This window comes from Acomys russatus, chromosome 22 (assembly GCF_903995435.1).
Source record: "Acomys russatus chromosome 22, mAcoRus1.1, whole genome shotgun sequence".
Lineage (NCBI taxonomy): Eukaryota > Metazoa > Chordata > Mammalia > Rodentia > Muridae > Acomys > Acomys russatus.
The window spans coordinates 16,512,492-16,537,122 of record NC_067158.1 but is presented as its reverse complement, the minus strand read 5'-3'; the positions used below and the strand labels follow the sequence as shown (position 1 = coordinate 16,537,122).

Here is a 24,631-nt window from a genome sequence, read left to right as displayed (position 1 = left end):
CTGTCCTACCAATGAGGAGCAATCAAGCAGAGAAGGGGAGGCTGGGCAGAAAGACAGCCACAGTCTGAATGTGGACTCCGGAGTGTAAAGAAGGGATGCAATTGATTATTGGTTTCTGCATGTCTGTACTTGCCAGCCTTTACAGCTTCAAGGTCAAGATAAAATAAGCATAGGTAGCTACGGAACAAACTGAAACCTAGCAGGAGATCAGATGCCCCATTTGTTTCAATGATTATTCTTTGAGCAAATAAACTCTGTGAAAGTTAATACTTCAGCACAGGTTAAAAAGCCTGTATTCAAAAAGGCCGTAACTATCACTGGCTTAAACGCAAAGAGTTTTTAATATAGTTATTAAGGACATCAGACCTGCTGTAGAATAGTTGATCTCTGGGGGAAAATGAAAAGCTATGGGACCAAGAGAAGCAAGCCTTGGGCTTCGAGTCAAGGAAACTGTCTTAACTTTATTGTGGTGATTTGAATGAGAAATAGTCCCCGTAGGCTCATGCAGTACACTTGAATACTTGGTCCCCAACTGTTAGTGCTGTTTGGGGATGCTAGAAAACAGTTAGGAGAGGATGCTGGCAGGAGAAATTATGCCACTGGGAGTAAGTGTTGAGTGCTCCATAGCCTCACTCCATTCCCAGTTCATGTTTTGGCTTCCTTCTGTTTCTATGCCTGGCCCACCATTATAGACTCCTCCCAGGAACCATAAGCCCAAATAAAACTCTTCATTCTGTAAGTTGCTTTTGATGATGGTCGTTCCTTATCACAGCAGCAAGGGATAACTAGTACACTTTTCTGTGCCTTCATTTAAACAGATCGCCAGCATTTTCAGCAGCACTGTTCAGGCATACAACACATGCCAGAGACCTTAACACTGTAATTTAATAATTTTGGTAACTGTATTTCATTGGGTAGCTAGTTAGTTAACCCAATTAAATAATCAGCCCAGTTAATTAATTAACTCAGTTAACACACATATCACCTCAATACATTTTCCGTCTCTACATCTACATGCAGCCAAATTTAGTTTGACAACAGCCTTATGTGTCCAACAACCAATTTCTACTTTATGTAAATTTATTTACCTTTTTAACAATATTTCAAATAAATCGGATACATGATCTTTTAAAACTTGCTACTAAGTCTTACCATGTGGTAACATGTAGCTTTCCTCCTTCTCTTTGTATTACTACGTAGTGCGCATTTGCTGGATATGGTACATTGTGTGCATCTGCCCACTGACAGACAGCTCTGCTTGTCTAGTGGTCCTTAAGCATGAAGCTGGGTGTGGCAGCACAATCCTGTAATACTAGCACTTTAGAGGTGAAGGAAGGAGGGTCTGGAAACAAAATACTCCTGTTATGAATATCTGTAGATACATCTTGGTGAGGACATATGCTTATCGTTTTCTAGGGCAGAATTCTAGGAATGAATCACTGGGATGCATTGTTGAGTTTTTCTTTCATTTTGAAGGACAGCGTCAGTTTGCTTCCACGGTGGATGCTGTCTGGTGGTCCATCAGCCGTGCTGAGGGCGTTAGCTTCTCCTCGCCCTTTTTCAACACAGGTTGATCTGCCTTCTCACAGGAACTGTTTTCGTGTGTTTCCTTCTCCTTCTGCTTTTATTTCCCCAAAGACTAATGAGAACATCTAATGCAGTTATTTGCATCTGCCCAGCTTCTGTAAAGCATGCGTTCAAGTCCTTGACTCATTTTTATTATGTTTTCCTTGAAATTGTGTGAGTTTCTTATTGATTCTACATATAAGTATTTTGTCAAGCGTATCATTTCAAACTCTTGTAATCTGTGCCTTGTGCTTCAATTATTCTTAGTCGCATGTTTTGGATTGCAAAAATATTTACATTTTCTTCTTCTTTTTTAAAATTTATTCTTGTTACATCTCAATGGTTATCCCATCCCTTGTATCCTCCCATTCCTTCCTCCCTCCCATTTTCCCCTTACTCCCCTCCAATATTTACATTTTCATGAGGTTCAATTTTTGTCTACCTTTATGGATTGTGTTTTTTTTTTTTTTTTTGTCAAATCTAAGAACTCTGTCCAACCTAAGCTCACAAAGTATTCTCCTCCTACTCAAAGGATAAATAGCTTAAATTCCATCAGGTAAGTCTGTGTTCACTTATGTTAGTATTTGCAGATGATATGGTTTAAGGGTGTAAGTTATTTTTTGTTGTTGTTTGTCTTCTGAGACAGGGTTTCTCTGTGGAACCTTGGCTGTCCTGGAACTCATTCTGTATACCAGGCTGGGCTCAAAGTCACAGAGATCCACTTGCCTCTGCCTCTCGACTGCTGGGTACATGGGCCACCATTGTCCAGGGACTAAGTTCTTATTCTTTCTTTCTCTCTTTAATCATGTGATTATATAATTGCCCCTCCAGGACAAACTGGAAAGGCTATTTTTACCCCTTATGTGTCTTATATCTTCTTCTTTTGTTTGTTTCTCAACTATATATTTCATATATTAATTCTAATATTCATGATATTTAAATTCAACACATTTTTATTCTCTATTTTATCTATTATTTATATATTTAATGTATTGTATAAATTCAATATATTCATAGTACATACTAAATATGAACATGCTAATTAATATCTTCATGGACTTATACGTATGTTAATTAAATACACATAAACTTATACTCTTTTTGCCAGGCATGGTGGCTCTTGTTTGAAATGTCTATGATCTTAGTACTAGGGAGTTTGAAGCAATAAGATGGCCATAAAATAGAGAGACTATTTTATGAAACATAATCATTTTGAGGCCAGTCTGAGAAACACAGTGAGATCCTGTTTCAAAACGAAGAGAAAATATCTTTACACCAATACTTCATTTAGTAACCTCATGATTCTCCAATGTGTTCCAATGTTGAATAGTGACATTTGCCCAACTTAGTTAGTTTTGACAATGGTTTGTTCCTTGCTCATGAATTTTAGGGTCAGTTTCTCAATTTGCACAAATATATGTGCTGGTTTTGTATACAAATGTCCTTGAATTTATTGTCCAGTTTAGGAAGAATTGTCATCTTAACAACATTGAAAGTTTCTCTAATGTATCAATTTAGCTTTTCATTTATTTAAATCTTTTATTTTTTTCAGTAGCATTTTGTTTGCAGTGCACATATCTTACATATTTGTATTTGTAGGTATTTTACTCTTCTGATACTAGAATAAATAAAATTATTTTATTCAATGTATTTAATTTTCCATGAGGCAAAGACTTGCTGTGTAGCCCAGGTTAATTTCAATCACAGCCTTCTTGCTTTACTCTTTAACGTGTGGTAGTGTTACCATATCATTGAGGGCTCAGTAAGGGAAACTTGTCACCTCCTGGCCAAAAGCGTGGAATCTACCTCTGGGTGGAGACACGCCATTGTCTCTTCCCTTAGGAGTTAATCTAGTTAGGCTGGCCAATCACTAAAGAAGGATTGTAGCCCCAGGGAAGGTGAGATGCTAAAGAGGAGGATTAAATATTCCTTTAATGGAGCCATTTCCTTCTTCTTTTCACAGTTCCTACTCCCTAGCTCAGTCTCTTATGGGGTCAAACCTGCAGTTTGGTAAATCAGCCAGCTTTTCTGAATTACTCAGAAAAAAACGCAGTGCTTTTCCTTTTAGGTCTTTCTTGAGCATGCTTTCCCTAACAATTGGGCTTCGTTCTCTCCAAATTCTCCTCCATGCTTCCTGGCTGCTTGTCCACACAGCTGGCTTTCTTGATGGCTTAAGTGGTGTGGATTTTCCCCTCTTCTCCTATAGGCAGCTGCTCAGACTTACAGCTTGCCTACCCCCCGCCCCGGTCTTTCAAAATCTAATACAACTTCCCTAAAGCTTTCGTTTGAGTTTTTAAATTCACTTACTAATAAAATCAAGAGCCCCCTATTTATTAGCGCCAAATACGTTCGTATATGTTCCTTGACATTTTCCACACTCAGATTCATGGTCTCCCTCACCCCCGCCCCCACCTCCCCACTCCTCTCCATCCCTCCCTTCCTCCCTCTCTATCCTCACACTGTACTGATTCTGCACTGGGAGGCAAAGGCAGGTGGCTCTCTGTGAGTTGGAGGCTAACCTAGTCTACATAGTGAGTTCTACTACAACCAGAGCTTCACAGAAAGCAAGCAAGCAAGCATGTAAGCAAACAAACATAAAAACAAAAACCCTGATGACTCAGCTAGCCCAAGGGGCATGTCCCACGAAAGCCTTCACTTACCAGGAAACTGGGACAGAGGGGAAGGCATCCTATTGGGACTCTAAATGAGAGACGCATGGGAGAACAGCAAAATAAAAGGATCCAGAGGGTCCTAGAAATCTACAAGTAGAACAATATGATAGGCAGATTTGGGCCCAGGGGTCCCGCTCAAACTAAGGCACCAGCCAAGGACAATACAGGAGGTAAACTTTAAACCCCTTCCCAGATCTAGCCAATGGTCAGAATATTCTCCACAGTTGAGTGGAGAGTGTGATACGACTTTCTCACGTACTCTGGTGCCTCACATTTGACCATGTCCCCTGGAGGGGGAGACCTGGTGGCACTCAGAGGAAGGACAGCAAGTAGCCAAGAAGAGACTTGATACCCTATGAGAATATATAGGGGGACGTAATCCCCCTCAAGAACAGTCATAGGGGAGGGGAATAATGGGAAAATGGGGGGGGGGAGGAATGGGAGGATACAAGGGATGGGATAAACATTGAGATGTAACAAGAATAAATTAATAAAAAAACAAACAAACAAACAAACAAACAAAAAAAAAAACAAAAACCCTACCCCTTAAACCCTGAAGCCTAATCTTTCTCACATGCAAGGGTGACTTCTTGAACGCTGCCTTAGGGGGAAGGCAGCCTGTGTACAGGGATGAAAAAGCTTGCTTTAATTAATTTAGATATGATGATTTGGGTCAGTGGTCTTTCTCTACACATCTTTTGGATTAACATTAATCAGAATGCTTATGTTTTTGTTTTTGTTTGTTTGTTTGTTTGTTTGTTTTTTTGAGGTATTTGTTCGTTTCTTCCAAGTTTTCTAACAAGTTCCAAAGCTTTCCCTAATAATGGCTTGTGGTTATTGCTCATCTTGGAGGATTGTTGGTAGGATCCTTATGCCATCCTTCAAGTCTAGTGAAGGCCTTGCTAGGTTTACTGTTTCAAATAGCACAGAGGATTAACAAACTGGCAGTAATGACTCTCTCCTGTGCTTTTGTATCTTCTACTTAATTGAGTTTTGCTTACATTTTATTGGATCCTGTCTTCTGCATGCTTTTGTATGATCTGTGGTTTTGGCATTAGTGTCTTACAGGCAGAAGTTTACAGCTTCTGTCACTGACTTGAGAGATGAACTACTACTGTAGCTTATAGGGGCTCCATCAATTATAATAGATCGTTTTCACTTTGCATCAGATGCAGCTAAGTCCTAAAACTCTGTGATGTTTTTTTCCTTTTGCCCCACAGGTGATTAAAATTGTAACAGTTTTATTACTTAATATTTTCAGACTCCTTATATTATCTGCTGCTGTTAACTGTGACTTGATTCTGTTGAATTTTGTTGTGTTTTAAAAATATCTTTTGTGTGGTTATGCCTGTCAAGCTTATTAGGAGTTGTTCTATTGCTTAGCCATTGGTCTTCCCTACAGAACACACCTGACTGCAGTTGGCAAAATAAGTAACCTCCAGTTGGGTGATGTATTCACACCTCTAGCAGTTGGTGAAAGTCACCTGGATAATTTTCTGTCTAGATTGTCTATTAAATATTGCGTACTGAAATTTTTAAATGTGACTTATTTTTCTATTTGTCCTTTGAATTCTTTAAGCTTATCTCATGTATTTTGGGCTTTACTGATAAGAGATATATACATTTTGTTCTCTCTTTTTGCTGTGTTGTCTCTATTTCTTCTTAAATATATAAAATGCTATACATTTTTGTCTTTCATGCTTATTTTCTTAGCTAATTGTGTTAGAAACTACAAGATGTATATTTACAACTTGGTCTTCAAGTCAATACTAAATCATTTTATACTTTAAAGTGCAAAATTCAATATGAAGCCCCATAGCTTCTGTTCTCAATGCCTGTGCTAAGTGTATAGAGTTCAACAAGTTGTATATAGACTGTGGGTCTGGTTCATTTTGGTGTGTAAAGTTTTTTGTTGACTTGCAAGCTTTTTTTTTAAATAATATACATTCATAATACCAAAAAAGATAAATGAAAATACTAACACATTTACCTAATTCTGAGATTGAGGAATATGTTTTTTCCCCCCTTCTTACATATGAACTGAAGATGTGCACTGTAATGGGACCATAGTGTGAGGAAATAGTGAAAGAATCTGGTATGTAAACTGCACTGAGAAGTAGTGCTGGTGAGTTAGACATAACCTGAATATCCAGAGGCTTGAGAATCTCTGAAGTCAGTTTTTATCCTAGCTCTCTGCTCTGTTTTAATGCATTAGAATCATACATACTTGTCAGATAAATGTATTGCATAGATTTTCTCATGGTACATGGTGGCTACATTTAACACGTTAATAGCATTATTTGATAACAAATGTTCTTTTAATGAACTTCATCTTATCAGCCATCCAAATGGCTGGTGCTTTTGGTTTCACATTAAGTTAATTTCCCCTGCTGAGAATCACAAAGATGCTCTCCTATGCTTCCCTCCAAAATTGTTTCAACTTCCATATTTAAAGTTGAAATCTATTGGGAATTCAGGATTTTTTCTCTCCTATTTTTTAATATGGCGTATGAGGGGAAGATAATCAAGAATTTCCATTTTAACTCATCTGCTAATCAATTAGCCAAGCATCATTTATTGGATCAATCTTCCCTTTGCCCGATGTGCCTCAGGACTGGCTGAGTCACATGGCTTTGGATCTTTCCATCACAGTTTTTTCTCTATTCTGTTCTATTTGTCACCCTGAACCTTGGGGCACATAACAGTAAGCTGATGACTGTGATTTTCAATAAGTTCTCTTATCTCACTCTCCACAGTCCCAGTTATTCTTGCATGTTTTTTGTTTTTTGTTTTTTGGCTTGTATATTCCTGTTTGGTTCTTACGGGGAAAATCCAATGATTTCCAAAAAAGAAAAAAACATATATATAATTTCTATTGGAATTCTACTGATCAGTAGATTCATTTGAAGCAGTTCAATATCTTTATTGAGTCTGCCTATCTCTAATTATGATGACTCCTCCTATCAGATCCTCTTCTGTTACTTTTGATAAACTTTATTGTCCTAGGTATGGAGATATGGTACAATTTAGTAGGATATACTTCTATTCATTTGGTAATTACGATGTTATTTGAGACTGTGGTTTTGAATTCATTTCTATGTCTTTATTATATGTGGGGAAAATATCTTGTTGATGGCATTGGAGATTGGGCCCAGGGCCTCAGACATTGTAAGCAAGCCTTCTACCACTGACCTATATCTATATCTATAAGCCCTGTTTTTTTTTTTTTTTTTTTTTTTTTTTTTTTTTTTTTTTTGAGGCAGTCTTGCTAAATTCCTCTGGTTGTCCCTGAACTTATAATCATTTGTCTCTGCCCATTGAGTGGCTAGGATTCTAGGCCTAGATCAACCAAACCCAGCACACAAATGGTTTTTAAACACTGACCTGGCTAAACTCTCTTGTTACAGCCAACTCATTCTGGTATTTTGAAAAGTTTAGAAGTTTTAGAGATACATCTACAGATTGTAACAGCGTGTTCTTATGACATGGGTACCATTGCTTTGGTAAAACTGTAGAATGATGCAATAGTGAGGATTTTCCTTGGGAGAAGCTCTGGCTAGAAGTTCACCCATGTCAATTTTATTTCAGTCACTCTCTCTCAATCTTCCCCATAGTTAGGTCCTGGTTCTTATACTCAAGAAAACAAACAAAACTCTGCTGTTATTTTCTGTCAGTGCTTCTCATGTATTCTACAAAAGTACACCTAAGGACTTGAAGCGCTAGTGTTTACCCTAAAAGTTCATGTTTTTCATGTTCATCCAAAGAATGCAATCACTACCATCCAATGGCAGTGAGACTTCTGAAAAGGCATCCTCTTTATGCCCCATGCCTTTGTGCTTCTGGCACCAACATGCTCTCCTTTTAATACTACTGAATTCTGTCTCCACGAAGCACAATTAATCCCAACACTTGGCACCCTTCTAACTAGCTCTTCCTCTTTGTGGCTGTACAGTGAGACCACGGCACACATGGCAGAGCAGCGATCTGATCACTCGTGGAAGCCACCAGCCTATGTGATGCTAACAAACATGTCTGTGACCATGACACATAAAGGACAGAGTACGGTGAATTTCTGAAGTACATTCACCATCAGAGAAAGCCTGAGCTCCTTTATGGGGGCTGGGGGTAAACGGTGCCATAATGAACTCCTTTTATTTAAAAAAAAAAAAAAAGAAAAAAAGATTATTGAAAGATTGATCTACACGCATCAACAAAGTGAATAGATTACCATACTTGACTTGTCATCATTTATTTATACCCAAGACATTCGTGGTTCCACACTTTTGCTCTTTTGATACAAGGTACTAGAAGCCAACAACTGAACAGCAATCTCCCTTCTACCAAGAGCAGAGCTACTTAATGCTGTGGGTCAAGTTGTACGAGCAGGAACATAATGGGCTGTTCTGCAGATCACGGTTAAAGCCCACTGCTTCATCCAATCTCAGTCTACCCAAGCATTTAATTTAATATATAGCACTTACTTTTGATATCCTATAATCAACTACATATAAGAAACAATCCTCTCTTATAAAAAACCATCATTTTTGTTTGTGGAAGGCAGGACTGGACCACTGTAAATTATCCATTAACTTTGGTCAGTTATCACAGAGCATCCATCTTCAACAGATAGAGATTTCATTTTCAAGCATTTTTTAGTCAGATTTGACAACCCTGTCAAGGTCAGAATGTCTTATAAACGGAGGCCTCAAAGTCAAGAACTCTGGTGAATAAGGCAAAATCTCATCATAGATATAAAGTTAGACATATTTCAATGTATTTGTATTTGTAGTCCTCAGAAGAAAAAGTTATTGCTATTTGTTGTAATTGGCTCACGTCTCTTAATACAATGCTTTTCATAAATAAATCTAGTTTATAAAAATATCATCATACTGCTAAAGGTTTTTTAATAGGCCAAAAACCTTGCCTTGACTTGATCTCCACTGCCTCTAAGTGCATACAGATAAACAATGGATAAGTGTTACTATTAGGGCAGTCAAGTGCACACTTCACAACCCATCATTTCAATAATAAATCACAACAAATCTCTTAATTTATTTGTTTTATAGCTCTTATTTTAATACACATTTTGTTCACTCAAACAATAAAACTATATATAAGCTGATTAAAAAATTTGAATGCAAACAGAAATAAATTGCATTGATCACTTATAATTTATAAGTTTTACTTTTATTTTTAGTTGTATCTGTATATACTCATGAGTACACGTGCCTGAGAAGTCAGAGGTTTTGGATTACCTGGAGCTGGAGTTACAGGTGGCCCAAAACACTCCCACCAATCAAAGTTGGTCTACTTTGGAAGACTAGCACAAGATTTTACTGTTGAGGTGTCTCTCAAGCCAAAACATTTGCAAATTTTAGCATATCAACACCTGGCAACAAGTCTATTCACATTTCTTTTAAAGGTCTTTAGATGATTCTGTCCCTTAACTGGAATAAATCCTATGAGCAAAACAAACCATAAGGAAACCTGTCCGTATGCAGAAAGTAGCTACTGTTGTCCAAATGACTGTAGTACTGATGCTACCAAGCCAAGCATTTGCAGAGGTGTATTGTGAGAGGGACAAAGACAAGGAGTGAAGAACATGAGTCAGCAGAACATAAACATCAGGCATATGTAGAGAGAGTGGGTAACTGCTCACTGGACACCTATTTCAACTCTCCACTGTCTGGACGTCTTTCTTCCCCCAGTGGAAAACACACAGGTATTGCAATTCTGGCTTCTCATCTATTGAAGCCATGCTAACTAGGATCCCAGGGCTAGCTAACACCAACACGTTGTTACCAATTGTAACTAACAAGAGAAGTGCTGAGTATCTCAGATACTTTTTGTTGTTGTTGTTGTTTGTTGTTTGTTTTTCAAGACAAGGTTTCTCAGTATTAGCCTTGGCTGTCCTGGACTCACTTTGTAGACCAGGCTGGCCTCGAACTCACAATGATCCACCTGCCTCTGCCTCCTGAGTGCTGGGATTAAAGGCCTGCGCCACTACACCCAGTTGGATAACTTTGTTATCTTTGGCAGGAAGGCTAGAGGACAAGAGTGTTTAAGCTACTCACTATCATTTAGGTGGACAATCAGTTCTCCAACACACTATCTCAGTGTTTTAACATTCCTCCGGAGGACCTAGGTTCAATTCCCAGCACCCATGTATCAGCTCACATCCATCTATGACTGTCTTCTGGCCTCTGAGGGCCTCAGACCTGCAAGTGCTGCACAAACATATGCATATGCAGGCACAATGTCCATACGCATACAGAAACAAACAATCCATCTGACCCTCAATAGCGTCTCCATTCTCATCAAGTAGACCAATACCTCATAGTATCTTCATAAATGCATCACCAGCCTCACATGAAACATCTGCAACACTTTTCCCTGAATACTGTCTACTTGCAAACCAGAGGACTGAACATGCCATCCTCCACTATTACTCATTTCTACCACCCTGACCTTGCTTTTTCAAGGATGTCTGTCTTCCTCTTCTATTTATATATTTCAAGGGTTTCACAATTTGTTGTAGGGAAATTTAGATATGTGCCTATACCTGGTCTGAGTTTTAATGGCATGTCCAAACACTCAAAAGTGGAGCACAACTGATACTCCTATGTAATCATGATTGCAAACCTCATGTGCAGCTTATAAAGCCTGTAGCATAGAGCCACTAAGCCTTGGCCCACAAAGTCACACATTTATAGACCTCACAAATTAGCCCTATAGTACTGCCATGTGCACCCCATATGCATATAATAAAAATAAGTCAACATAAACCAGAAAGCCTGATCCCTGCCGTCTGGGATAATACTGAGATACTGGACCACTGGTCAAATCTCCTGTTCCATTCAAAGCTGCTTTATATGTCTTCAACAGTGATTTAATTTAGTTATAATCCCATGGTCCCCCTGGTCCAGAATGCACCAGAAAACACCCTCCTGGAGAGTCATACCCATATGGCCCTACTTGCTTCAGGTACAAGAGTAATAGTTCTTGTTAAGATTGGCAACCACTCTTCCCTGACAAAGAGTTCTTACTGCTTCATTTCATAAAGTGGGTCTGGGTTTTTGATGTACCAAGAATGCTCCCTGGGAAAAAGAGGTACCTGTCTTCCTGTCTAATTTGTTTTTGAAAAATATTCAATTATGCTTCTAGTTTAATTCGCTTAGTAATGAAAAGTAAAGGAGTACAACAAACACGTTTGATTTATCTCTGGAAGGAGAAACAGATTTGCAAGAACAAACAATGTTAAATTAAAATAAGTCATCCTCCTCCGTGGCGGGATTGAATTCTGTCCTCTCCCAAACCTTTTAACATCTACAAAGCACAAGGAGAAGATGTGAGAGAGAGGCAGAATGCCTCGATATGCAGCAAGTCTAACCCCCAGCGTCTATGTGGCAAGGCATGGGCATGTCTATGGAAACCCATTCATGGCTACGTATTCCACTGACATGCCCGAGAATAGCCTAGGGGCCGGGGAATCCCACTGTCCAGATGGACGTGTTCCACCTACCGTTTTTGCAGATGGGGCAGCACTGATCAGGCTCGTACACTGGGTCCACACATTCCGTCTGGGGACACGCCGACACTGTACACAGCACTTCACCATTGGCTTCACAACGACACCGCTCACATGGAGACACCTGAGACACAAGCCCATGGTCAGGGTCACACCTCCCTTATACGGTCCTTACCTTATAAAGTCATATCTTTTACTTTCAGGTGTTTTAGGAATGTCATTTTTTTTTAAGTGCCTGGACCCAGTATTTTTCCAGCTGTGGGTACAAGCTCCTGATGTTCCCAGGCTACCTTAGGTGTAAATAAAGGCAGTCACTGGGGCTGGTGGCTCTGCTCAGCCTCTCAGCTCTAGTAAGGGCAGCTCTCAGCTGAGTGGACTTCTTTATAAGCATTTCCTTGGAGAAATGTTTCTGTTGTTTCTAAATTCAAATTACTACTGATTTGTTGCTCACCACCAAAGCCTTAGCTGTCAACTTCTTATACATTTAGCATAGCATGGATTGTTCCCAATATTTCTCAGAACAGGGCACAGGAAAAAGAGAAGGCGCAAGACACTCACATGGTCCTCTGCAGCTGGGAGTTCCTTGCCTGGAGCTGCATGACTGTGATGCCCCAGAGCTCTTAGAGTCATAGCAAGTGCTCTCCTGAAATGCTTGGCCCTGTTACTGGTAAAGAACCCAAAACTCAGAGGCATTCGGCAACTTGCCTTCACCAGAGCTCCAAAGGGGTCAAGCCAAGGTACCACAGAGGGCTCTTAACTGTAGGTCTATGGTGGCTGTCCCTTCTCCAAGGCCTCTGTGTCATTAATGGTACCATGTTTTTCTGGGAACCAAGGCTTTGAGAGGTATTAGGGTCTCTCTCTCTTTGTTTGTCCCTCTGTCTCCTTATCTCTCTCTCTCTCTCTATCCATCTGTCTGATTCTCTCTCTCTCTCTCTCTCTCTCTCTCTGTGTGTGTGTGTGTGTGTGTATATATATATATATATATATATATATATATATATATATATATATATATATATATATAAAGAGAGATGTTTAAAAATTTAAAAATAGCCCAGAATAAAATGCCTGCCTAGTTTGCAAGTTAAACCAAGTTTACAACAATATAAAGGGACAGTTTTAAGACATAATTTTGGCATAATATAGTTTGGGGGATGTTGCAGTTGTGAGTTTTTGTTGTTGTTGCTTTCCTCTAAGTGTTTTCCTTGGTCATAGTATTGCTTCTCTGTTTCTGGAGCAGATGTAGACAGTAAGCAACATGAGGAAAATATTCTAGTTTTAAAAGCAAAGACCTTGAGTTGCAGGAAAAACAGTCAAGTGCATAACAGATTCCTCTGACTGGAAGGATTTCAGGCAGAAGCCAAGATGCCCAGATGGTATGGATTAGAGATGCAGAGCCATGCTGCCCCAGGGGAGCAGGCGGTTACCCCGCTAAGGGCAGTGGACTTAGCAAGGAGCAGGAAGGTCATCTGTCTGCATGTGTCCTTAGGAAGCTGCTCAACAGATAGACACCCACCCTTCACCTTGGCCATGCTTTAGGCAGAGAGGACGAAGCTTCATGTGGGGTGGACTTAAAGGAGACAAAGTGGGCTGAATGCCATGTTGCTAGGCAACATGTACACTTGAAAGCCAGCCTGTTCCCAGTACTTAGGGAGGTAGCCTTTGGTGGGTCCATCTTTCCAACCTGGCCTGGAAATGAAGCTAAAGCCCTCCCCATGCCAGGGCTGCAGAGTCCAGCTCACGTGTAAGCACACGTGATGATTTGCTATTTTCTTAAAGTCCTACAACTTTATCCAAAGTTTGATTGTGGGTTTTACTATCATTAAATATTTAGAAGTGTGGCACAGCTATTTGGGGGATTTGTTCATTTCTCAAAAATCAGAATTAACACTCCATCAGCATTACCACGAGTATGGCTCTATCCAGTCTTCCCTCTGCCACCCGTATCTGCTATCATCAGGCCCACAGTGGGGCTGTCTTCACTCCAATCCCTGGCTCACCCCACCCCATCTCCTCCAAGGAGAGGCGGCTGAGAGGAAGTTTCAACTCTTTGTTGATTCTCTCAGATGCCCTGTGCTCTGCTGCTACCATCTAGGCTCAAGTTCTCCAGCAGGTCACAGGCCCATAGTTCTTACATATTAGTCTTTCATGTGTGATACGGGGGTTCCCACCTTTCTGGGGACCCATATCCACTTCAGAATTTCCTGTTCAGTGCTCATGTTCCCGTGTCCTGCATGACAAGGCAGTCTGACACATTCTCCAAAATCAGACACCTTCCTGACAACCTAGATTCCATACATCTCTGGGATCACCTATCTTTTGCCACTTCTCATGTTGATTCCTGGTCATCCATTAGTCTACGGCCAGTTACTGATTGTGAAGCTCAGTGACACTTATCATCCGAGTGTCTTGATTTTAACTTCTCTACTCTATACTTGTGCAGACCTGTGGCCCTTTTCAATGTCATACTGAATCGACGTCCGCTGACAATAGATCCAACTGAGATGTGTCCATCAAAGGCAGATAGAGCTGGGGTCTTTCCTCCAGTACCATCACTCAACTTCATCCCTCAGCCTACTACTTATCCCTTTTACAGTACATGAAATGTTGCTCAGTTTAAAAATAAAGCATAGAAACCAAAACAAAGAAAAACAATGGCAAAGTAGAAGGATCTGGAGGGTCCTAGAAACCTACAAGAAGAACATTATGATGGGCAGATCTGGGCCCAGGGGTTCTGCTCAAACTATGGCACCAGCCAAGGACAATACAGGCGGTAAACTTTAAACCCCTACCCAAATCTAGCCAATGAACAGAACATTCTCCACAGTTGAGTGGAGAGTGGGGACTGACTTTCACACGAACTCTGGTGCCCGATATTTGAGCATGTCCCCCAGATAGGGAGACCTGGTGGCACTCAGAGGAAGGATAGCAGGTTACCAAGAAGATACTTGATACCCTATGAGCATATAAAGGGGGAGGTAATCCCCCTCAGGAACAGTCATAGGGGACGGACGGGAATAAGGGGAAAATGGGAGGGAGGGAAGAATGGGAGGATACAAGGGATGAGATAACCATTGAGATTTAACAAGAATAAATTAATAAAAAAAAAAAAAGAAAGAAAAAAAGAAAACCCAGTGTCCACAGGACCTCAGGAGCTAAGCAAGGAGATAGTGGCCTGGCTCAGCTTCAGCATAGCACATTCAAAAAAATGACTTTATGTGAAGCTGATAGGGACCCGGAGGGACTTAGGCTAGATTGTCTCATACCTCTGGCTCTGACACAGACCGGCCATTTACCCTTCTAAAGCAGACTCTGCTTAGTAGCCGAGGCACCAGCAACATACCAGGAGTGATCCAAGCATGCATCACTTAGAACAGTGTAGCTTTTCCTAACTGGGAGTAAGGATAAAGATAGTGTCTGGTTATCCAATGATTCCAATTCAATTTCAGAAGTGTGAACTTAAAAAAAAAAAAAATTAAAAAATTTTAATTTATTCACTTTACATTCCGATTGTAGCCACCCTCCCTTGTCTCTTCTTAGTTCCATCCTCCCTCCCCCAGTCCTTAGAAAGGGTGAGCCCTCCTCCCCTTCATCTGACCCCAGCCTATCAAGTTTCATCTGGGCTGCCTGCATCCTCTTCCTCTGTGGCCTGGCAAGGCTGCCCCTGCCAGGGGGCAGTGATCAATGAATGGACACCAGAGTCCATGTAAGAGGTAGTTCCTAATCCCCATATTATGGGACCCACATATTATGTGTTGCCTGTTGACTACATCTGAGCAGAGGGTCTAGGTCCTCACCATGCATGGTCCTTGGTTGGTGTATCAGTCTCTGTACTACCACCCTGCCCTGGAAATCTTGAAATTTGCAGGCAAATGGATGGAACTAGAAACAATCATCTTGAGTGAGGTAACCCAGACCCGGAAAGACACAAATGGTATACATTTACTTAGCCACCTACTACAGGATAACCACACTACAATCCACAGACCTAAAGAAGGTAAATAACAAGGAGGACCCTAGGGTTGATGCTTAATGCTCATTCCGAAGGGCAACTAGAATAGACATCCACCAGAAGAAGGAGCCTACCATAGAGGTCCTCTGAAAGGCTCCACCCAGTGGGTAATTGAAGCAGATGCTGAGACTCACAGCCAAACATTACGGTGAGGTGCAGGGAATCTTATGGAGGAGCCAGGGGATAGAAGGACCTGGAGGGGACAGGAGCTCCACAAGGAGACCGATGGAGCCAAATGTGAGCTTCTGCCACCCTTTGGGAGGGTGCAGATAAAATGGTTTTGGAGTTGGTGGTGATGAACAAAGTACTGTAGCTGGATCTCACCTCTGCCTGAAGATCTCTAAGCTCACATTGCTGGTCTTTGTCACTTGTCCACATGGCTCACTTAGTTACTGCGTGGACTATGCTTGCAAGCAGCCTCTCTTTAAAGGAAATCTAAAACATAAACCCTAGAGCTGGGGCAGAACAATAAAGAAAATATTTGCTTAGGGTCCCCCCCCCCCCCCGCCAGTAAAACAACTCTGACTACAGCACGGACAATAAAGTTTAAATAGATACAGAGACTCAATGGTAATAAAAATAGATCAGTCATAATTTGGGGTGCCCTCACACTACTGAATAGTTATCTGTGTGCCTGTATCACATGAACAAAAGCGGCACAGGCTATAATAAGTACTCAGTCCGTATCTTTTGATTCAGTAGAAGTGGACAATGTAGTTAATCCATGAAATTAGTCTCAATTATAAAAGAAAGACCACGGAAATGAACACTGTACCTTAAACCTGGATTAGGTGTCCCCATGTGACATAATCACTTCCTGCATGACCCTACCTCTTAAACAGTTTACCCATCACTAGAGGATCAAGCCTCAAATGTATGAACCCCCACAGGATGGACAGTTATATACATTTTATATTGGTAATCTCAGGCAGAATTAAGTGTCTATCCATATGAAGTCCCATCATGGCCAATTTTGTGACTGCCATTTCTTCTAATCATTAACACCACAAAGAGGAAGTTCCTGCAGGAAGTTCCTTAAATTTAAAACCTGTCCTTTCCTACATCTCTAACTTCTTTACTTTGGAAAACAAGAAGTCTAATCTTTATCTCTCTCTCTCTCTCTCCTTTCTTTGCTTTTTTCTTTTTATAACAGGGTCTCACTAAGAAGCTCTGGCTGTCATAGAACTTACTATGTAGACCAACCAGGCTGGCCTCAAACTCACAGAGACCTGTCTGCCTCTGCCCCTAAGTGCTAGGATTTATGGCATGCACAACCATTCTCAGCTAGAAAACACAAACTCTTTCCAGATGTTTTCTCCTGCTCCTTCTGTCTGCACCACAACATCCTCTCACCACATCAGAATTGCCCCTTTAAGTGGGATACAATACTCCTTTCTCAAATCAGTTCCAATGCACCTCTCTTCTATGCTGCAGGAAAGGGCCATTTCCATGGAAAAGTTGTGTGTCTCAACCTTCCTGTCACAATCAGTTCCCTCTACTATACTCCCCATCCAGAGGCTGTCACTAAGAACTGCTGGAGAGGGTACCATGAAATCTTACTGTGGCAAAAGGCAGCAGGCACTTCTTGGTGCCTAGGGACCAATTCAATGCTAAACGCAGATGCTAACTCAACAACAGACAAAAGGGAGGGGTAAAAGTCCCAGAACAACTTCCCAAATGATTGTAGTACTTTGGTTGATGGGATTAATTTATGGAGAAAGAGGTATGAGCGAATAGGCTCATACTTAGATCTTTCTCTATCAACATGGCTCATGATAAAATAAGCCCCTACTCCACCATTTATTTGATAAGTTTACCCATTTGTCTTCCTAAACTACAATGTGTGCATTCTACAATTACACAAAACAAGGTCATCATGAAAACAAAGAGTTATACTAAAACTCATTGCCTTTCCTTCCTTTTCTCTGAAACTATTTTAGTACCGGGATCGCTCTGAATTCAGTCAGGCACAGAGAACAGTGTCAATCTTACTCCATCCCCACTGGGATGACATTTACCACAAGACCCTCAGCAGAGGCCAGGCAATGGGACAATTTTCCTTGGAATTTCAGTATCCCTAGCTATAAACTAAATAATCCAATTTTCTTCATACACTTCCCAGATGCAAGTATTTTGTGAAAGCACTAGAAACCATATGCATATAAATCAAGCAAAGAAATGGCTGGGAAGGACACCCACCACCACCACCACCACCACCACCACCACCAGCACCAGCAGCAGCTCCACCACCTCCACTACCACCACCAAATGAGATTAAGTTGCACAGGACATGATAAAAAACATTAAACTGTAAAATATATAACTGTGTTTCAGAAGGCTAGCCCAACCTTATACAAATGCTCCAGGATTAGATATTATGCCTGAGGACATTTGGATATATAATCCTCAAGGAGTTACAGCTAACAGCATATTTATTACAGTAGTATTTTAAAATTATTTTATTAGCATGTGTGCACAGGTATATGGTCATATGGAGCCAGGGGTCAGCTTAGAAGACTTGGTTCTTTCCTTGCACCAAGTAGTTCTTGAGAATTGAACCCATGGGGCAGGCATCTTCACACACTTTATCTCACTTCTCCTTAAAGTGGTGACTTTTATAAGTGAGATCTGAAACTGTGTAAAGGGGTCAGGAGTATTAGATAGATAAACATAAAGTCTATGACCAGGATTGTTTCTAATTCTGAACACTGTACAGAATCCATCTATTGTCCCTCTTTTATTTTTTAATAACCCTTAGCTTTTTTTTTATAACCCTTAGCTTTTTTTTGTCAATGTCTTCCTTAAACAGATATATTTTATACTGAATATACAAAAATTCATACTTTGCTACAGACATAATTAATAATCTACTTTTCAAACCTAAGAATGGAAAGTTTAAGGTGTGAGCTGTATTCAGCAATAAAGAGAGGTTAGATCCATACAGTATCCTGCACTGCTAAGACACCTGCATCAACAACCCATGCATTCGTCCACCATCCATTGAAAGTCTTATCTCAGACATTATACCTAGTATCTTTGAGAATCCTGCTACTTGTGGACAACTCATATTGCATAGAATGCTGCCTGTACTAAAACAGATGAACATAAGCACAATAGAAAGACACAATAGCAGGCAGGGAGGGAGGAGACACAGACACCCTGAGGAAATGGGCAGTGATGGATCTGTAATGATGGGCATCCTCCACTTATGGTCCTTGTACAGTAAGACAAGATCAGCCTGGATCTACACTAACCAACAGCCACGCATTCAGTTCCACTTACCAGCCCTGCAGAGTTTACATACGGCATTACCAGGGTCAAGGACAAAGTAACCAACCTCCTATTATTTTTTTTTTTTTTAATCATTGATGAATCTCCATGCCCATCACTGTGAATCAGAAAACACACTTGCTAGAGTATTTGAGGCTGAACCACAAGGTGGCAGTATTAGGAGGTGATGGACTTCAGGAGGTGGGACCAGTGGGTGGCCATGGGACCATTTGGGACATATGGAACCTCAGTGTCCTCCTCCCTCTCATTTACTTCCTGGCCCGGAAGTGAGTAGCTTTGTTTCTGTTCCCTGCTCATGTGATAACGTGATGCCTCATCTAGGCTCAGATGTAACATGGGCTGAAATCTCCAAATGTGTAAGTTGAAATAATCCCTTTTATTTTCCAATCCAAGTGCTTAGCCAGGCCTGACCCTGCTTAGCTTTTGAGATCAGAGGGAATTGGACACGTTCTGTAGTGTGGCCGTAGAAAATCACTCTTCTCTTTATAAGGTGGATTGCCTTGGGTGTTTTGTTACAGTGACAAATGTCAAACAATGGAATAGCAGTATTTAGCTCATTTGATTGCTGTGGGAGATTAAATGAATAGACACACAAGGCTTAATAAATGGCAGTTGTTGCAGCTGACACAGTCATGATAAAACTACAAGTACCAATATCCAGAATGTGCAAGAAATTCTATAGGTCAATTGCGAATGGTTTTTATGAATTAAAAAGAAAAGTGATCAAAACCAATGGCATGACAATTAACATGACAGTCTGAATAGTTAATTGATGTGTAAAATAATCTTCTGTCTGATCAAGAATCTGGGAAGATCTAACCAAACATATTCACAGGCAGTATATTCACATTGTGAGGCTATGGAGGGCACCAAGTTTGGAAAAACAGGAATTCTTAATGTTTCTGGTTTACAAATGGGAATTAGAGCTTTGGGTCATGGTGTATAGGAGATACCCAGGGAAAGTCAGAAGTGAGAGAAATTCTCCTAGTGTTTGCTTCTGCCTCCATCTCTTTAGGAGGGAAGATGACAGCCATGTTGCTGCTCCTCCAAGGGACCTCCTAAGCATTCACTCCCTCGGTGTCAGTTTGCATACAAGATGAGGGCATTTGGGTCTTCTTTTCATAAGCTTGCAGGATCTACCCCATTGGTAGGCTCTGCAGTTCTTCAGCCTGGCTGTAGATAGGGGTTTTATGTAACCAATATTTTTTACCCATACCATTGCTCCCAGAAATAATAGACTTACAACAGCCTTCCTGCTTCCTGTTTTAATAAGAGAAAGAGCCTTTTATTGGCCAAAAAGGGGGAGATGTAGACAGGAAATAGGAAAGAAGAGTTCCAGTAGAGTGATTGCTGGGATAGAGTGAAGCATGCAGGGGATTCGTCCCAGCACAGTGAGGAGGACAGATGCATGAAACTAGGAGAGCAGAAGTAACCAGCCACGTGGCCGAATTTAGAATAGGATAAATGGAATATCAGTTATGAGCAAGTCAGGGAACACACCTAGCTATATTGGCCTCATCTTTTGTAAATATCTTTGAGTCTCAGAGTCATTATTTCTGGGAACAAAGGCATGGCTGAAAAACAGATAATAGAAAACCTCCTCCAACAACTGAAAAAGTGTAGCCACCCCTTGGGGTCTACCAGCAAAATGCCTTCCATCTGAGTACACGTCTGAACCCAAAGTGCTGACCCTGTGGCACCAGCTAAATTAAAAACTAGAACCTTAGCAGTTGATAAAATAAACCTGAGAGACAGTTGATTGTAAGAGACCTGATAAGCTCCATGTCACAGTAATCATGAGGAATATGAGACAGCAGCAAAAATATAGGAGTAATCATAACTGAAACAAATATATGAATCTCAAAAACACAGAAGAATAGACATGGCATTACGTGACGTGTGTATATAAGCGTCAATCCTTGCATGCTCATGCAACAAAAGACATGGTTCAAAGGCATGTGCTTCTGGAGAAAATGAGCATATCAACACAGGAGGCTAAGTGACCTATCTTCTTGAGGCAGTGAAGGGAAAGGAAGGATCAAGAAAGGATGGTGAGGGAGGTTTAGTTTCATATGTATCCTTTCATCTCATTAGAAAATGGGGAATCATGGTAAAATATATCACACAAGGGAAGCATGTGGTGCCTATACATCTATGCACTGCCTATGCTTGTTGGCAGTATTTTATATGGGATCTTTTAAAAACACACTGGTTTTATGTCAAAACATAAAATACATTTGCTTAAAGTATGCTACTTTAAGGATATACTTAAAATATGCTAGGAAACTTTCTTAAACCAACTCAGCACCCCACTAGTAACCAGCTGGCGGCAGCTTCTGGTGATATTTCTCTGGGCTGCATCACTTCCACGAGATGCAAAGACAGTGAGGAGAGTGCTCTGGGCATCCCATGCTGCTCTGCTGGGCCCTATCAGAGGGTCTTACTAACTCTTACCACAGGAGACAGATTTAAGGATGCTCCACAAACTGCGCAGGTGGAGCCCATCTGTCATATCAGTACTTGGAAAATAGATAACTGCAGGTTCCAAGCTAGCCTAGACTATATTAGCAAGACCCAATCTCAAAACAAACACAAAACCAAGCAAATAAATAATGCTTCAAGGTCTCTAGTGGTGGGGATGACACTGACACATAGGTCTGCTTTCCTAGCCTCTTCTGGGCTTTGGCATCACTCATTCCAGGAACAATGTCACAGGCAGAAGGATCCTATATGCTCATGCCTCTGAAAGTAGAGGAAAAGGCTACGTAGTAATCCATACAAGCAGCCTCCTGCAGACTCTAAGGACAAATTCAAAGCTGAATGTGGTGATGGAGAGGTCTCTGGCTAGCAGGACAAAAGGTTTCCAGCTTTTCCCAAGCAAGATCAAGGGTCGGGACAGAAAGTGAAGGACACCAGGTGGTGACAGGTTAGTGGCTGTTTCCACACCGTGACTACACAGTGATTTGGAAAGGGAAGAAGCTGTCTAAGGCTGGTCACATTTCTTGATGAAGCTCTGTGCTTTCATATGGCAAAGGCAAGAGGAGGAAGATATCTGATAAACAAATAAGGTACAGTCAGAGCACCACAGTGCCTGACACACATGGATATAAACCAAATTATCTCCTTTAGTGTAAGAGTAAGATTGACCATCGGATATTGGGTCCAAGCCCAGTTCTACCAAATGGATTGTGCACACTAGACAGGTGACTTGCGTTATCAGGGTCACATCAGAAAGATGGACTTAAATCATCACTCACAATATGATCAGGCACTAATAAGTGTAAATTGCCATCTATACCCCATAGCAATTTACCATAGAGGCCCAAATCTACAAAGACTCAAGTCCTTTCTTTAAAATTAAGTCACATTGTGCATGAAACCTAGATACATCCATCCGCACACTTAAACTGATCTCTGGGTGACTTACAATACCTACTTGTAGCAAGTGTTCTACAAACAACTGCCTGACTATATTATTTAGGGGGTGACAAAAAGAGATTCAGATGCAAATCTTTGAACTGTTTTTAGTCTACACATGCTGAACTGAGGGTACTAAGTCCAGACATAGGATTGAGGGTAGATTCTCAAATATTGCCCAGCCCAGGTTTTCCTCTCACTTGTCTCCTCCCAGTCTTCCCATCTCTGTATTTTCAGAGACGTGCCAGAACTTTAGTTTTCTGAAGCTTAAAACCACCCAGAGTGACCAGAAGCCACTACTAAACACTTATGCTCACTTTGTAGGTATTAGCAGGGAGAGACTTTCCAGAGAGGAAGTCACCATTTCCAGTTCATCTGGAGTTGGACTCTCAGATGTCAGGACTCAAAGGTCTTCAGGGTGAGCTACAGTGCAGACAGAACCACAGTGTGACTTTCAGACCATGTCACAGGGAGGCCTAAGCGTCCTTAGAGTTGGAAACAAGGGACCTGAGGTAGGAAGGAAGAGGGAACAGGGCAAAGTGTCAAAAGCTAAGATCCCAGCTTGAGTCCAACAGGGGCTGGAAGGTGCCGCCAGAAGTGTCCTAGTTTCACAGCTATGAAAGCTAGGATGCTGCTCTCAAGAAAACATAGGCCCTTCAGCACCTCATATGATTGCATGAATTCTGGAACAAGAAAGCAGGCAAGAAGCCAAGAAGCCAGAGAGGTGGCAAGGATATGGTGCCCTTCCCAATAACCTGGTGTTACAGGAGTTCTTCCTGCCTAGAGTAAATGAAACTTGGTCCTGTCCAGGTAGGAAAACCACCGAGTCACTGAGTTATTGCCCACAGTAAGGGCATTTCTGAGAACTTCAAAGACCAGGCCATTCCAACCGAAGCCCAAGCAAAAACTGATTCATGCAACTGTTCTCAACCATTGTCATATTTAAAGGAGCCACAAATGAAAGATAATGATCTTCCAGTTCCCATGTGGAAATTTGGTCTTTCCCTTTTAATCCTGCCGTTCAGTTAACCTCATGAGCTCAGACTCCAATCAAGTTGCTAAAAGCAAGAACTAGAAAGCCTTACTCTGCTGGCTCTAGTGGACTAACTGCCTCTCAAAATTACTGCCACAGTTTTGTCACCAGGTGGCAAAAGTGTCCTTTCTAGCTGCTCAGTCTATCTGAATCATCTAGTTCACACTTGGAGTATGCGGCACGGAAAGTCACCAAGTGTTCTTCTGTGAGAATATCTTGTTACCTGTGGGTAAGCCAGAGCTATAGTGTTTAGAGACTGTTAGAGAGTGTTTAGAGGAGAAAAATGTGGAAGTGGTACCTTTGTCTTTGCTTTGACAGAATGAGGAGAGCACATTGGGGGTGGGGTTGGGGGAGTGGTCAAATGTTCAACTCACATCTGGTCTATAGATAAAAATATTCACTGACATGGAATCAGAATGCACACATATATGATTGTGTCACACACACACACACACACACACACACACACACACACACACACATTCCACATCCTTGACTACAATGACTTCATCTACCTTGTTGGGTGTCCTTACAACCTGTCCCAGACACCTGGGATGGGCGTACAGTCTCCTTCTCATCAGTGCTACCCTGCTTCCACATTCTGGCAAGACACTGACTTATTAAACTATTCACCCACTTTCCTTCAAATCTAGCGAGGAGCAATAGTCTATGTGAGCCATAGGGTGGTTCCTGTGGTCCCAGGAAAGCTGGCTGGCACAGGCAAGCTCTGCTCCCTCTTGGTACTTCTGTCCCTTTTCTATGAAAAGGTGGTGTTTTCTTACTGTAGTGAAATAGACCTTCATCCTTCCTTTCCATCCAATCCAAGCTGCAGCTGGCAGCCAGCAGCCAGCAGCCAGCAGCCAGCAGCCTCAGGGCATTCAGCTTGGCTGCCTGTGCTCTTCAGAGAAGATGTTTTTGTCATTTCTTGTCCTCCATGCTCTGTCAGGGAATAGATTTGCACACAAAGGGACTTAATTAAGAACTGTCCCCAGAAGCTGTCAGTTTTAGAGAGTCTGGAAGAAACAAAACTCCATGGACCATACTGCTCATTCACAGAGCAGTCCCTGTGAGGAGGGGAAGTGGTACAACTTGCCTCTTACAAATCAGCCAAA

General features: G+C 41.3%; 1 protein-coding gene across 1 annotated transcript in view; it reads right to left on the bottom strand.

The window, feature by feature from the left end:
- Positions 1-24,631, bottom strand: part of Vwc2 (von Willebrand factor C domain containing 2) — a 132,070-nt gene that overhangs the window by 93,914 nt on the left and 13,525 nt on the right. Inside the window, exon 2 of the mRNA XM_051165102.1 lies at positions 11,761-11,890. Coding sequence (XP_051021059.1) covers positions 11,761-11,890 — 130 coding nt within the window. The remainder of the gene's footprint in view (positions 1-11,760; positions 11,891-24,631) is intronic.